Source organism: Rhinopithecus bieti, unplaced genomic scaffold (genome assembly GCF_001698545.2).
Source record: "Rhinopithecus bieti isolate Rb0 unplaced genomic scaffold, ASM169854v2 scaffold_6063, whole genome shotgun sequence".
Lineage (NCBI taxonomy): Eukaryota > Metazoa > Chordata > Mammalia > Primates > Cercopithecidae > Rhinopithecus > Rhinopithecus bieti.
This window is the reverse complement of record NW_016805186.1, coordinates 2943579-2957328: the sequence shown is the minus strand read 5'-3', so window position 1 is coordinate 2957328 and position 13750 is coordinate 2943579. Positions and strand designations below refer to the sequence as shown.

Below are 13750 nucleotides of genomic sequence, written 5' to 3'. Positions count from 1 at the left end.
AGGGGTCACACGCAGGTACCACCATTAAGCCACTAGCTCCCCCATTTCCAGGAGGGCGTGGGCCGCCATGTTCAGGCTGCCTGGTTACTCGGCTGCAATCCTGAACAAGGCTGAGGAACGATGGGCCAGGCCGGAATGGGACGACCTGTAGAAGCCGTATGCTGGCCAGGCTGCCTGCATTCAGGTCCCCGCTCTGCCACGCATCGGCTGGAAGCCTTGAGCCAATTACTTCACCTCTCCTCGTCCATTGTGTCAGCTATAAAACAGATTATTCAGAGTATCTGCTTCATTGGGTTCCTGTGAAGATTAAATGAGGTATCTAATGTTATATGCATCAGCAGTTATTATTGTCATCATCATTATTATTTGACACAAAGCAACAGAGGCTTTTTTTTAGGGAGGAATAAGTTTATTTCTCCTCCATCCACTCAAACTGCATCTTGCCACCAGTGGCGTTATGGAGACAGCACTTGGTTAGGGAGTGCCAGGCATTCTACAGCGTTGGACGGTGGAAACAGCCATGCGTTCTATTTCCGCTCTCTAGGAATGTAAGGGGCACAGCAGGTCGGGGGGCTGCTGTGGGAGGCAACAGGCCCAGGCAGAGGCAGTTCTCCGGGACAGGCAGGGTAGGTGCTCACTGGGCAGAGTGCTTCTTAGACACCTCCAGGAACTCCAGCACATCGTCGGGGGACCCCAAGATCACCGGCGCCCTCTGGTGAATGTCTGTGGGAACGACGTCTAACACGGCCTCCTTCCCGGTGGTCGCCATTCCCCCAGCCTTCTCCATGACGTAGGCCATGGGGTTGCATTCGTACAGCAGTCTCAGCTGGAAAACAAGGCCGGGCAGCGGCCTCCTCGTATCGGAAAGTATTGCATGAAAAGAGACTTTTCTGCAGCCAAACGTGCAGAGCTGGTGGGAGATTCCAGGGGAACAACAAATACTGTATTTTTCCTTCCTGTGAGGCTGTGAAAGTGTCCTCCCACCCCAGGTTGCATCTGAGACAAAACGGTTATAACCGTTTGGTTAAACGCAACCGTTCATCAAGCCAGTGCCAGGAACAGATTACCTGATGCATAGGCGAGACAGACCACCTGCACACTGGACAGAATGACATTTTGGCAGAAGTGATCATTACCTTCTCTTTATAGCATGGAAACGGGACTTAATGAGTGATTCTGTGTGTGTTGGATGGAGCTTCGCCTATTCTAAAAGCATTTAAAAAATCCGCGGTGGTGTCTGGCCGCAGACATCTGGAGAGCAGACCGGCCCCTCCAAACAGTGTGATATTGTTTGCAGCTCTGTGTGCATTCCTTTTACGATTCTCCGAAGGCTACTGGGTTGGAATTCAGTGTATTATACGTCTCGGCATTGACTTTTAAATATTAACTTTTTTATCGTATGCCTTTTCATGCAGTCTGCCTACTGAGCGACAGCTTTCTGCAGGTGTTTCCTGACTCTATTTCCACATAGGTGTCATGGTTAGTTTTGAAAAACCAAAAAAAAGGAGCCTCAGTATTTGTGTTCAGGAACAATTCGGGGGGACTTTAGAGAAAAGTGCTGGAAAGCAGGCTAACCACACAGGTTGAGATGCCCGAGGCAGCTACGGCTGGATGATGGTTTCAGGAAAGAGAAATGCCTTCATTCTGGATGCCACACGCTACAAACAGACCCAAAGACATCCAAATACAGAGGTTTCCAACTAGTTTAAGGGGACTGTTGTTCCTGTTCTCCTCTTGCATTAAAAAAAAAAAAAAAAAGGCACGGTGGCTCATGCCTGTAATCCCAGCACTTTGGGAGGCCGAGGTGGGTGGATCGCTAGAGGTCAGAAGTTCAGGACCAGCCTGGCCAACATGGTGAAACCCCATCTCTACTAAAAATATAAAAATTAGTCGGGCGTGGTGGCAGGCACCTGTAATCTCAGCTACTCAGAACGCTGAGTCAGGACAATCACTTGAACCCAGGAGGCAGAAGTTGCAGTGGACCGAGATTACGCCACTGTACTCCAGCCTGGGTGACGAGTAAGACTCTGTCTAAAAAGCCATCTGTCCACTGGGAAAACGTAAGAAGGACACAATACTTGGGAAGGAAGCACACTGTCGCCCTGGCAGAAGGAAAGCAGGGAGGCTCTGAGTGAGCACGAGGGAGCACAGCCACCCTGCAGCCTGCTGGGAACGCCGTGGGCTTGGGCGAGTGAGTCCGTGGCGACGGCTCACCTGAATGCTCCAGGCTTCCCCAGAGATTCTTTCCCTAAAAGGTATCATTTTCCCAGTAGCGGATGCTGACTCACTAGTCACCTGTTTTACACCTTTTACACCTTCTACTGGGGATACATATTTGATCCGCTGCCTCGGAAGTGAGGCTGGTCCATTTCACTTTATGAATGGAATGCATTTTGCCCCAGCCAAGCCATGTATCCACTGGAAGCCTAAGGACCTTCAGTCCTCGTCCCGACTATTCATTCTCTTTTGCCATAGCACTAGAAGGGCTCTCAAGAGACTATTTTTATCTTTAGTTGCTATCATCTGGCTTTACCTTTAATCCACAAAAGAATATGCCGCAGACACACATAGCAACGTAGCATGGAGCATAACAGCTCGCAGAGCCTTCTTCTTCCTAAACCAAATCGTGTGGGCTGCAAGTGAAATCTGCTCCTCACTCCCACTCCAGAGGACACCCTTACCTTTCCACTGGGGCTCTTCTTGTTAGCGGGGTACAGAAATATCCCTCCGTAGACCAGAGTGCGGTGAACATCGGCCACCATGGAGCCCACATACCGGGCCCCATAGGGGGCTGAATTATCCTGCAAGTTAAGACCAGCAAGAATTAGGGTTGCAGAAAACAAGACAGAGAGTTTTCTTTGTGTCCGTGAGTTTCTTTGATTCCACATCCGTTCACCAAGCACCTACGAGGTATGTATTTGGGGCTGTGCTAAAAAGTGGATTAGAACCCTGTACCCAGTAAATAGAAAATGGAAAAATGGAGACAGCGTCTCACCATCTCCCAGTAGGTCAGATAACCCACCGAAGCCCCAAGGAGGGTCTGGTTGGTTCTGGCTATGGGGCTGAGGCAGGCATTACAAAAACTGTACCATTTAGTAACACCTCAAAGGCTGAGGAAGTTTGTTACCAAGCTAAGGAACTGGGCAGGGGTGGGAGGCAGTGTGTAATTTACAGGAGAGGAAACTGCACCAGAGTCTTCTTAGTAATGTAGAGAGGGAAATGGGCCTGGAGGAGGGGCCTGTGGGACTCGGGGGTGCCTGTGTGGAGGTTGAGGGCAGGAGAGGAATCCAGGGTAAGGTGAAAGGAGAGATGAGTAAGCTGGAGAGAGAGCCTGGAGCAGATCTGAGGCTCCTTAAATGCCCTGCAAACATTTGAGCTTCATCTCTAGCAAATAGCAGCCACCAATGGCTTTTAAACAAAGAAAGGACAAAATCAGATATTCGACATAGAGCAAGCTCCACACTCAGCCATTTCTTCTCTTCATATTCACTAGCTTGTAACCTCTTTAGGGAGATGCCATGATGAGCACTCTCGGTTTCGAGATGACTGATAGATGCGCCTCGGGCCGGCCTGGCGGGGCACAGATACCACTCGGCGGACATTTGAGTGGGAACCACATTTCATACCATCTGGGACCATGGACCCCAGAAGGGAAACTGTTTTACTGCCATGAATTCATTTATTTGGTTAACTTTATTATCCTAATTTTCTTCTGCCAAGAGAAAGTAGCAAAGGCTGAAATGGAGACTGACTTTTGATGTCACAGGGTGAGAATTCCAGTCCCCAGTACTGAGGTGAGACCTTCATCGTGGGCTCAGTGTAGATGGAAGCCCGATCCACTCCATCCCTGCTTCCTTTCCCCTTTAAGGTAAGTCATCAACCAACAGATTTCCACACCGCTCAGGAGCCCCACATGAGGACCAAGGTCCTCGATCCCAAGGATCCCTTTCATCTCTGGGGGATGCCCCTGCCTCCGTAACAGCCCCTGGTGCCACATGCCCAGACCCTGCACCACCCTCCCCGGGCCCTCACTTACTGGGGGGAACTTCTTCCTCTGGATGTACTCAGTGACAGCAGGGTCAAAGTCCTTGGCGTAGCCCTCGTTAAGGCTGTAGATTTTACCTTTCTTTTTGATCTTCACATCTTTGTCCACCAAAATGAACTCCCCGATGGCCTTTTGAGACAAGGAAGGAATGGTGGAGAGATGACGAGCACATCGTGTCCCCCAGGCCTGGATGAGGCGAGCGATGGGCTGGGCTATGCTGGGCTACGCTGGGCTGGGGTCGTGGCCCACGGGCACCGCTCATCCTGGGGCCCCACGACACCTGCCAGACTCTCTGGGAGCTGTGAATGGGGTAGGGGAGGCAAGAGGATGCTGCAGAAGCCGCCAGGGTGATAACGGAGACTTTCAACTTTGTTTGCAAATAATTTCAGTAAAACAAGGAAAGAAACCACATAAAAATAGGGAAAGCAGACTGCTAAAGCCTGCAAGAAAGAAAGAATCGTGTGTCCAAAGCAATATAAAATGTGTATGCCTTTACCAAACAGAAAGAAAGCATTGGTTCAGGTGGGAGGTGGGCTCTCAGGAGAGACGGCAACTGCAGGATCAGTCCCTGCATAACACCCAAGTGCTCAGCGCTGTTCTCGGCTTTACATTACTATCCTGATGTGAGTTCTCCTTTCTGGGCGTTGTTATAGAACAAAGCGGAACCCTGAGTTTGAGTCTGGCACACGTAACTTCCGATGCCTTTGCTCACTGGCGTGCGAAGTTTTTCTCAGACTGCCTCCTCCCACGTAGCCCAGGGTGAAGCTTATGCCTTTAAGCTTTAGGCTTTTCAGAGGAGATTTGAATTTGGGGGAAAGTGTTGCAGAAGTCCTATTGCTCCAGATGGAGGATTTGTATGGGTTCCTGTGTGTTTTTGGCAAGAGGGTGATAGAGGCTCTACCCATTTAGAAGGGGCTTGACATTGACACAAGAGTTGAAAAAGAAAAAAGCCCCACCAACACCTCTCTGCCGAGCCATTTATTCCCACAGCAGAAACTGGTTCCTACCCACATGGAGTACACTGAAACCAGACAGACAGGGAGGGAGGGAGGGGAGAATTCACAGTGGTCATTGAAAGGAGTCATTGGAAGTGATTCTTCCTTCTTACTTTTATGCCTTTTTTAATATTTTCAAAACTTTTGGCCACGAATATACCAGAATATTCTTTTATCATTGGTAGAAAAATAAATGTCCTTCAAAAAACCGTATAGAAAAGAAAACCATCTCACAACAGAGGCTGGGTGCAGCGTGCAGGGCCCAGCCAGACTGTCCACGGTGCAAAGGAGGGAAGTCTTGTGTATGGAGACGAAGCATAAAAGCTCCCAGAAAGTTAAAGCCACTAGAAACCCAGGTACAGCTGTGGGAGTGGTTTCAGCAGAACCATCAGCCTGGCTTTGCAGCAAGCCTAAACAAAGAGGAAGCACTTAGCATCTCCCTGGTGGGAGGCTCAGCCCCGTCAGGCGCAGCAGGCAGAAGGGATAGAATCAAATCCCAGCAGGTCTGCATTGCGCTTCCAGACATTTAGGACTGAGGAGGGCAAAAGACCGTCAAACACACAGAAACTTCCCTACAGAGATGCTGGCCTGCAATCTGGAAACAAGAAGAGATTTAATGTTTTCTCTGCTTCCACCAACTCAAAGGTAACAAGAGAAGGCAGCAGAAGAATGGGAAGCAGAGTCAGGGCCTGGCAAGTCACAGCCAGCAAACATCAGTGGGGCCCGAAATTGCTTCCTGGGCTCAGGTGGAACTTTGCTCTGGTTCTGCCACTAACCCCCCCACCCCACCCCTACCCAGGTCACCACATTTGGAGACTTGAACTAGTGCTATTACCCTACCCTCGTTTATTTGGTAAGTGCCCATGCTGCCAAGGAGGTGAAAGTCCACTTTCCTGACAGCCTGGGACAAAGGCAGCCTGTGTTGAGTTAGCCTTCCCGCCACACACAGACCCGGCCTCACCTCCAGCAGCCTGTCTCCCACAGAGGGTTCCCGCTCCCTGTCTGTTCCTGGGGTTCAGTTTGCCAGCAAAAAGCACTTTATACACAGTTCACTAATGTCATAGGAGGATATCTCCAAAAGTTAAAAAAGTTGGCCAGGCATAGTGGCTCACACCTGTAATCCCAGCACTTTGGGAGGCTGAGGTGGGTGGATCACCTGAGGTTAGGAGTTTGAGACCAGCCTGACCAACATGGCAAAACCCCGTCTCTACTAAGAATACAAGTGTGTTGGCGGGCACCTGTAGTCCCAGCTACTCAGGAGGCTGAGGCAGGAGAATTGCTTGAACCCAGGAGGCGGAGCTTGCAGTGAGCTGAGATCGCACCACTGCACTCCAGCCTGGGCAACAGGGCAAGACTCCGTATTAAAAAAAAAAAAAGAAAGAAAGAAAGACCGCACCAGTTAACTAAAGGTTTGTGTAAATGTACACAAATAAATGTGGAAGCTATTTTTGAAGAAACAATGCCGTCCACTGCTTCAGTTGGCACACCCATTCATCTCAGGAAAACAGCCTTTTGGTGACTAAAGTAGAAAAGCTAGAAATGGAATATCTGCAGCCCCATCCAGTCCATAAATGCATTTTAGTTGGCAGCATAGTGCTGCACACATGTAGAAACATTATGTTTTTTACAATCCAGTGTTTCTTGAACCATTAGAAGCCTTGGCAAGGCGGGCCCCCTCTTCCCAATTGTAATTGCTGGAAATCTTCAGTTCACCCTGGTTCCACCCTTGGCTCCCGGCCCTCCTTCCCCAGCACACTTCATCATTCCTATGGGCTGCCTGGACTCAAGGCATTTGGGCCATTTGAGTAACAGCTGCTCTGAGGAATCCACATTGGAACAAAGGCCCCTCTTGTGCTCTGAGATGCCATTTCTCACCTCCACAGTCTCCTGAGGAGGCATACACTGTCTCTCCGTCTCCTGCCCCCTTCCCACCACACATCAGCATCTCTGTCCCTAAGTGGGCGTCATCTCCCACCTCCACATACCCTGCCAATCCCCCACGCATAGCATTCATTTGCTCACAGACACCAGCCAAGCCCCCAGCCTCCTGTGAGGCCTCTCACCGGGTCCAGCATGAAGCAGTTGACCCCACAGTCCATGGCAAGGACCAGCATGGTGGCACTGCCATACAGCGCGTAGCCGGCCGCCACCAGGTTCCGGCCTGGCTGCAGAGCATCCTTTTCGGAAGGCTCATCAGTTGATTTCTAGAGCAAGAAAGAAATCAAGGAATGTTTTTGTTTTGTTTTGTGATTCTTTTTTACAGTTCAACCACTAACAGGAGGCATTCTCAAGGTGCTCTTCTAATGAGATAGGGCACCTTCCCTGAGTGGCCTTCCCCTACACATCAGCAATGTCCTGATTAGATTACCACGGCAGCCCTCCCCGCAGAACCCAGACTTCCTGCATCTGGATCCCTCTTTCCATCAGGGCCCTCCTCCAGTCTTTCTAATGTGATATTCCCCCATCTTTCCACTATCAGTTCCAAAAAAGAGCACGCTTCCTTGCCAGCTCCCACTAATTTAATCTTATTACGGGCATCCATCTCCTTCACCTGCCGACTCCATCTTTATTTAAACAAATTAACACTGGGCTGCAGGGCAGCCAGTCTGGAGAGGAAATCGGTTTTGTGAGCTCTTGCCGCTGCAGCCCATACCCTGATGAGCGTGTGGTCTATATCACTCACACGTCAGGGGAATTCTCAGAAATGCAGGAACTCAGAATATCTCCCCAGAGTCATTACGGGGTAGAGCAGATGCTGTCCAATGTTTTAACCGTGATGCACAGGAAGAAGCACATTTTACATCACAAACCAGTGCCCCCCTCCCCTGCCACACACACCAAAAAGTTACCAAAATAATACCTACTCTTAGAACATGACCTATGTTGTAATCTATTTTTTCATTAAAAACACAGCCGACTGGGTCATGTGGTCCAGAGTTTTTCTAACACTAGGGAAGGGAGCCCCTTAAGGACATAGCTCCTAACCACTGATTTCTTACTATTAATCATTTTCTTCTTTTTTTTTGACAGGGAGTCTCGCTCTGTTGCCCAGGCTGGAGTGCAGTGGCTCCATCTCGGCTCACTGCAAGCTCCGCCTCTCAAGTTCACGCCATTCTCCTGCCTCAGCCTCCTGAGTAGCTGGGACTACAGGCGCCCGCCACCATGCCCGCCTAATTTTTGTATTTTTAGTAAAGACAGGGTTTCACCGTGTTAGCCAGGATGGTCTCGATCTCCTGACCTCATGATCCACCATAACAGAAAATACAAAAATTAGCCAGGCGTGGTGGTGTACACCTGTAGTCCCAGTCACTCAGGAGGCTGAGTAGGAGGATGGCTTCAGCCAGGGAAGATGAGGCTGCAGTGAGCCATGATGGCACCACTGCTCTCAGCCTGGGCAACAGAGTGAGACCTTGTCTCAAAAAAAAAGAGAGAGAGAAAATAAAGGGCCGGGCGCAGTGGCTCACGCCTATAATCCCAGCACTTTGGGAGGCCAAGGCGGGTGAATCATGATGTCAGGAAATCGAGACCATCCTGGCTAACACAGTGAAACCTCATCTGTACTAAAAAATACAAAAAATTAGCCAGGCGTGGTGGTGGGCGCCTGTAGTCCCAGCTACTCGGGAGGCTGAGGCAGGAGAATGCTGTGAACCCGGGAGGCAGAGCTTGCAGTGAGCCAAGATCGCGCCACTGCACTCCAGCCCGGGCGACAGAGCGAGACTCTGTCTCAAAAAAAAAAAAAATAGTAGTAGTCGGTAGGCCCTGGAAAGATGCTGTGGCAGGAGCAGGAGCTGCATGCAGCATGACCACACATCCTTCCACGTGCCTTTCCAGGAATCGTGTGGCAAGGCCTGGTCACCACGGCAGGGTCACAGTTACTGATGCTGCCCCACTGGGCATGGGCACCACAGTGCAATTCTAGCCAACAGTCATCTCTGCAGAAAGCAGGAAAAATCCCCTTCATCATCACTTTCTGTCTTTTTATTGATTGACTGATTGACTGATTGAGACGGAGTCTCGCTCTGTCGCCCAGGCTGGAGTGCAGTGGTTCGATCTCGGCTCACTGCAAGCTCCGCCTCCCGGGTTCCCGCCATTCTCCTGCCTCAGCCTCCCGAGTAGCTGGGACTACAGGTGCCCGCTACCACGCCTAGCTAATTTTTTGTATTTTTTAGTAGAGACGGGGTTTCACCGTGTTAGCCAGGATGGTCTCGATCTCCTGACCTCATGATCCGCCAGCCTCTGCCTCCCAAAGTGCTGGGATTATAGGCGTGAGCCACCGCGCCCGGCCCCGCTGTCTTTTAATAAAGTCACTTCTGGTTTATTGAGAAGAGAGTTGAGACTTATTGTTGAGAATTCTGTCATTCATAATTCAAGCTGCTGTTGCAAGCTAGCTTGATTTTTTTTTTTTTTTTTTTTTTTTTTTTTTTTTTTGTTAATAGCCAATGTCTCTCAATTTCCCAGGTTTTGTGTCTGTGTGTGTGTGTGTGTGTTTCCCCCCTTAAAAGAGTATTATTTATAGGGACTGAGATGGAGAATGGGCTTAGCAAACATCAACACTGCTTTAGTTGTGGTTAACACATTAACCAGAAGTCTTCCTCTGCAAGGAAAAATTCTGCTACAAACCTCTCTTGCTATTCTGTGGATTTGATACTTTGCAAGGATACATATACCTTTTTTTTGAGATGGAGTCTGTTTCTGTCGCCCAGGCTGGAGTGCAGTGGCGCTATCTCCACTCACTGAAACCTCCACCTCCCAGGTTCAAGCGATTCTCCTGCCTCAGCCTCCCGAGTAGCTGGGACTACAGGTACCCGCCACTACACGTGGCTAAGTATTTTTGTATTTTTAGTAGAGACGGGATTTCACAGTGTTAGCCAGAGCGGTCTCAATCTCCTGACCTTGTGATCCACCCACCTCGGCCTCCCAAAGTGCTGGGATTACAGGCGTGAGCCACCGCGCCCAGCCCAAAATATTTAAAAAAAACAACAACAAAACAAGAGCTAAAGCTAAGAGGATGTACCTTGGATTTTATCATGTTTCCTGATGGATGGATGGGTTTCCATTCTAATTTTCACTTATTTGTATAATTGTGCACCTCTCCCTCTCCTCCCTCTCCTCCTTTGCCTCCCCTCCCCTCCCCTCTCCTCTCCTCTCCCCTCTCTCAGAAAAAGCAGCTCTGGAGGAGGATTGACTGCCCGAGTCAGGTGTTAGGAGACCTGGGGCAGGGCTGGGTTCTCATCCTGTGCAGTGTGCTTTCTACGACTTAGAGCAAGGCTCAGGAAACCTTTTCTGCAGACAGACAGATAGTAAATGTTTTCAGTTTTATGGGCCATACAGTCTCTATCATAACTACACAACTTTGACAGTATAGCGGAGAATCAGCCAAAGGCAGCAACGTGAACAAATGAATGTGACCAAATGCCAATTAAAGCTTCATTTGTGGAGAGTAAAACTTAAAATGGATCATGAAACATTGTTCTTTAGTTTTTTTCAACTATTTAAAAATCAAAATGGTTATTCTTTGTTCACGGGCTGTACACATTAGGCCACAGGCTGGACTCAGCCCGGGACCGTTGACTGGGGGACTTAAAGGACACTTTTGACCTAAATAATCTCTATGGTTGTCACACGCTCTCAACTCTCAGTTCACACCGTGTCATCACTATACTCACCCTCTACCGCCTCCTTTTTTAAAATCTCATTTTCTATCGTAAAAAGTAAGATACAGTAAAAAGAGTGAAATATCCTTCTCTTCCCACCCATATTTTACCCTATATTTTCTTTCAACAACCTAGTGGGTCTTCATCATGCAATTAGTGCTGAAAAGCTCAGAACTTGAGACACAATCTACTTCAGCCTCACAGAGTCTCATGATCTCCACTCCGGCTGCTCTGCCACAGGGAAATAGGACTGGATGCTCAATCTTAACTTTTGTCCCCAAACCAAGTGCTGAAGATATCACGTTTTACCTTTCTATAGATGCCAAAAATGGTTCCAATGGACACAAGGCAATCGATGTTGGAAGATCCATCAAGGGGGTCAAAACAGACCACGTATTTACCCTGAGCACAGAAAAAAGAAACACAACCTTAAAATGTTGTAGCAAGATACACTAAGGAGTATACATTAGGGAGTAAGAATGGGAATTCAGAGAAAGTTCAAAAAATGTGGGTCTTACTTATACTCTGTCATGGAAGGTATGAAATGGCATAGAGAATGCACGGATACATACACACACGATGATTAAACAGAGAAAACACCACTTAGGAGGTGCGGACGAAGGGAATAGAATACAGGTAGGTCATGACTTCCCACATTGTTGATATAGTCAAATCATAACTTTGCATTGAGTTTCCTGGCAGCCAAAGGAAAAAGAAAAGCTAGGTTAGTCACTCATTTTCCTTTATTCGTAAAGGAAAAAGCAATTCCTGAGGTGAAGCGGACACTTCGCTGGAGTGGAGATCTGCAAGAAGCTTCTCATGGAGGTCTTACAGATGCCCCTTGCGGTTGGGATGCATAGAGTTTTCAAAACTATCCTGGCTGGGCACGGTGGCCCATGCCTAATCCTAGCACTTCGGGAGGCTAAGACGGGAGGATTACTTGAGCCCAGAGTTTGAGACCAGCCTGGGCAACACAGACTCCTTCTGTTAAAAGAAAAAAAAAAAAAAAAAAAGCTCAATTAGCTGGGCATGATGCTGAACATCTGTAGTCCCAGCTACTCAGGAGGCTGAGGCAGGAGGTATCACGTGAGCCCAGGAGCTTGAGGCTGCAGTGAGCCACAACTGTGCACTCCAGTCTGGGTGACAGAGTGAGGCCCTGTCTCTAAAAACAAAACTAAACAAAACGAATTTCTAGTGTAATTCCCAAAGGAGATAACTGGCAGTGGTAGTGGGACTACTGTAGATTCCTGCTTCGAGTGGGGTTTTCAGTGCTGTGCAGGAGCTGGCTGGTATCGGCTCTCAGGAGCTAACCGGGCACATCTCTTCCCAGCTCTGCTTCAGTGAGGTCACATTGGTAGCTTAAAATCGACGATGGGAGGGTATTCACACCATTGACAGAGGCAAGGGGACGTATCAGAGACTTGTTTGCTTTGAGACCCAGTTTACCAGCACACCACTGGGAGTTTTCCATCTCCAAATTAGCCACTTTCCAATGTGGTTTTTAAATGTCTGTAGCAGATTCACATGATTCCCTGCCCTCTTGCTCTCCACAGACCTCCCTCACGAATGCAGGGGGAACTGAAACCGGAACATAGGAACCTGCCTGTCACCAAGGCCCATGGTAGACAGGGAAGTCCAGCGTGAGTGATGGAGAATATTAAACAACAAATCTAAGCTATATGTCTGAAGCTGCCAAAGACCTTGAAAGGCGCAGCTAAGAAAAACATGAACTTCAAGTCTAGCACGTAGGGCTATTTTAGGAATGATGAGAAATAACTTCATCAGATGTGGTTCCTGCCCTCTCAGCAGGGTGAGGACGGGCAGCCTCTTCATCTTCTCATTGTTTTTCCTAGTTCTACTCCTTCATGTTCCCAGTTCCTCTCAAACTGAGAAAGTTAGTAAGCCCATATAACTGTGCTTCTAATCTCAGAAGTTTTGTTTTTTAATGACAATTGCTGTTTTGTAAAAGCTGGGAACTCTTTCATTTAACACGTTTTTCAACAGTCATTTGTTGTGGAGGCCCTCCAATGTGCCAGGCATTGCACTAGACTGTGGGACACAGAGACAAATAAGATTCATTTTCTGCTCTCACAAAGCAGAGACAAGGCCGGGTGCGGTGGTTCACACCTGTAATCCCAGCACTTTGGGAGGCCGAGGTGAGGTCAGAAGTTCAAGACCAGCCTGGCCAACATGGTGAAACCTCGTCTCTACTAAAAATACAAAAATTAGGCAGGTGTGGTGGCGGGAACCTGTAATCCCAGCTACTCAGGAGGCTGAGGCAGGAGAATCGCTTGAACCCAGGAGGCAGAGGTTGCAGTGAGCTGAGATCACGCCACTGTACTCCAGCCTGGGCAACAAGAGCAAAACACTGTCTCAAAAAAAAAGAAGAAGAAGCCGAGACCGACCACCAGGGACTCCAATGCATGCATCAGGGGTGGAAGTTTCAGGCAGTCCAGGTCAACAGGAGGCTCAGTGTGACGGTCGGGAATTTGGTGGATGTAGTAAAAGAGATGACCAACAGAAGCTAGGGTTTGAAGAGCATTAAACATGGCAATAAAAAGTTAGAAATGGAGATGAGTTCATGGGAGTCCACTGGAGAGAGGGCAGCGTGAGCCACGGCGCTTATCTGCACAGTGGCGCAGGGAGGGTTCGAGAGACGGCCGCAATGAGGTGGAAGCTGTGGAAAGACTGCAGGAGGGATCTAGAGGGACTCCCAGAACCCAACTCAGCTAAACAAGTGGAGTCAGTTATGAAGCTGGGAAGAAAACCAGCTGCCTTAAAACCCTCAACGGTGGAAGTTCGGACCCACCCTTTTCTCTGGCTCCACTATGATGGCGTGTTTATCTTCTTCTGACACGAGAACACACGTGGCAAAGGATGACTTTAACATGTTCATAACCAGGTCGTTGGAGAGGACGTCCAGCTTCTTAACTTGATCACCTGTCACGTTGGTAGAACCAGCAATGCCATAGCTTCGGGGAACAAAAGCCACAAAAAAATAAGCCATGACCACCAGAGTATGTAGACGTGTCCATAAACCCACCAAAAGTGAGTGT

At 48.8% G+C, this 13750-nt stretch overlaps 1 protein-coding gene across 1 annotated transcript; it reads right to left on the bottom strand.

The window, feature by feature from the left end:
* Positions 1 to 394: 394 nt before the first annotated feature.
* On the bottom strand, positions 395 to 13716 carry FBP1 (fructose-bisphosphatase 1). The gene is made up of 6 exons (XM_017871534.1): positions 13504 to 13716; positions 11004 to 11096; positions 7104 to 7244; positions 4037 to 4174; positions 2682 to 2801; positions 395 to 826 (listed from the first exon to the last, which is right to left on the bottom strand). The coding sequence occupies exons 1-6, from the start codon at positions 13699 to 13701 to the stop codon at positions 635 to 637; spliced, it is 882 nt and encodes a 293-aa protein (XP_017727023.1). The 5' UTR covers positions 13702 to 13716; the 3' UTR covers positions 395 to 634.
* Between the last annotated feature and the right edge of the window lie 34 nt (positions 13717 to 13750).

What these genes read in the sequence shown, in the direction of transcription:
- FBP1 (XM_017871534.1), bottom strand. Translation starts at nt 13,701, where the DNA reads ATGGCTTATTTTTTTGTGGCTTTTGTTCCCCGAAGCTATGGCATTGCT. An exon ending in TAGTGGAGCCAGAGAAAAGG is followed by an intron (nt 11,097 to 13,503) that starts GTGGGTCCGAAC and finishes TTCTGTGCTCAG; the next exon opens with GGTAAATACGTGGTCTGTTT. An exon ending in TTTTTGGCATCTATAGAAAG is followed by an intron (nt 7,245 to 11,003) that starts GTAAAACGTGAT and finishes TTCTTGCTCTAG; the next exon opens with AAATCAACTGATGAGCCTTC.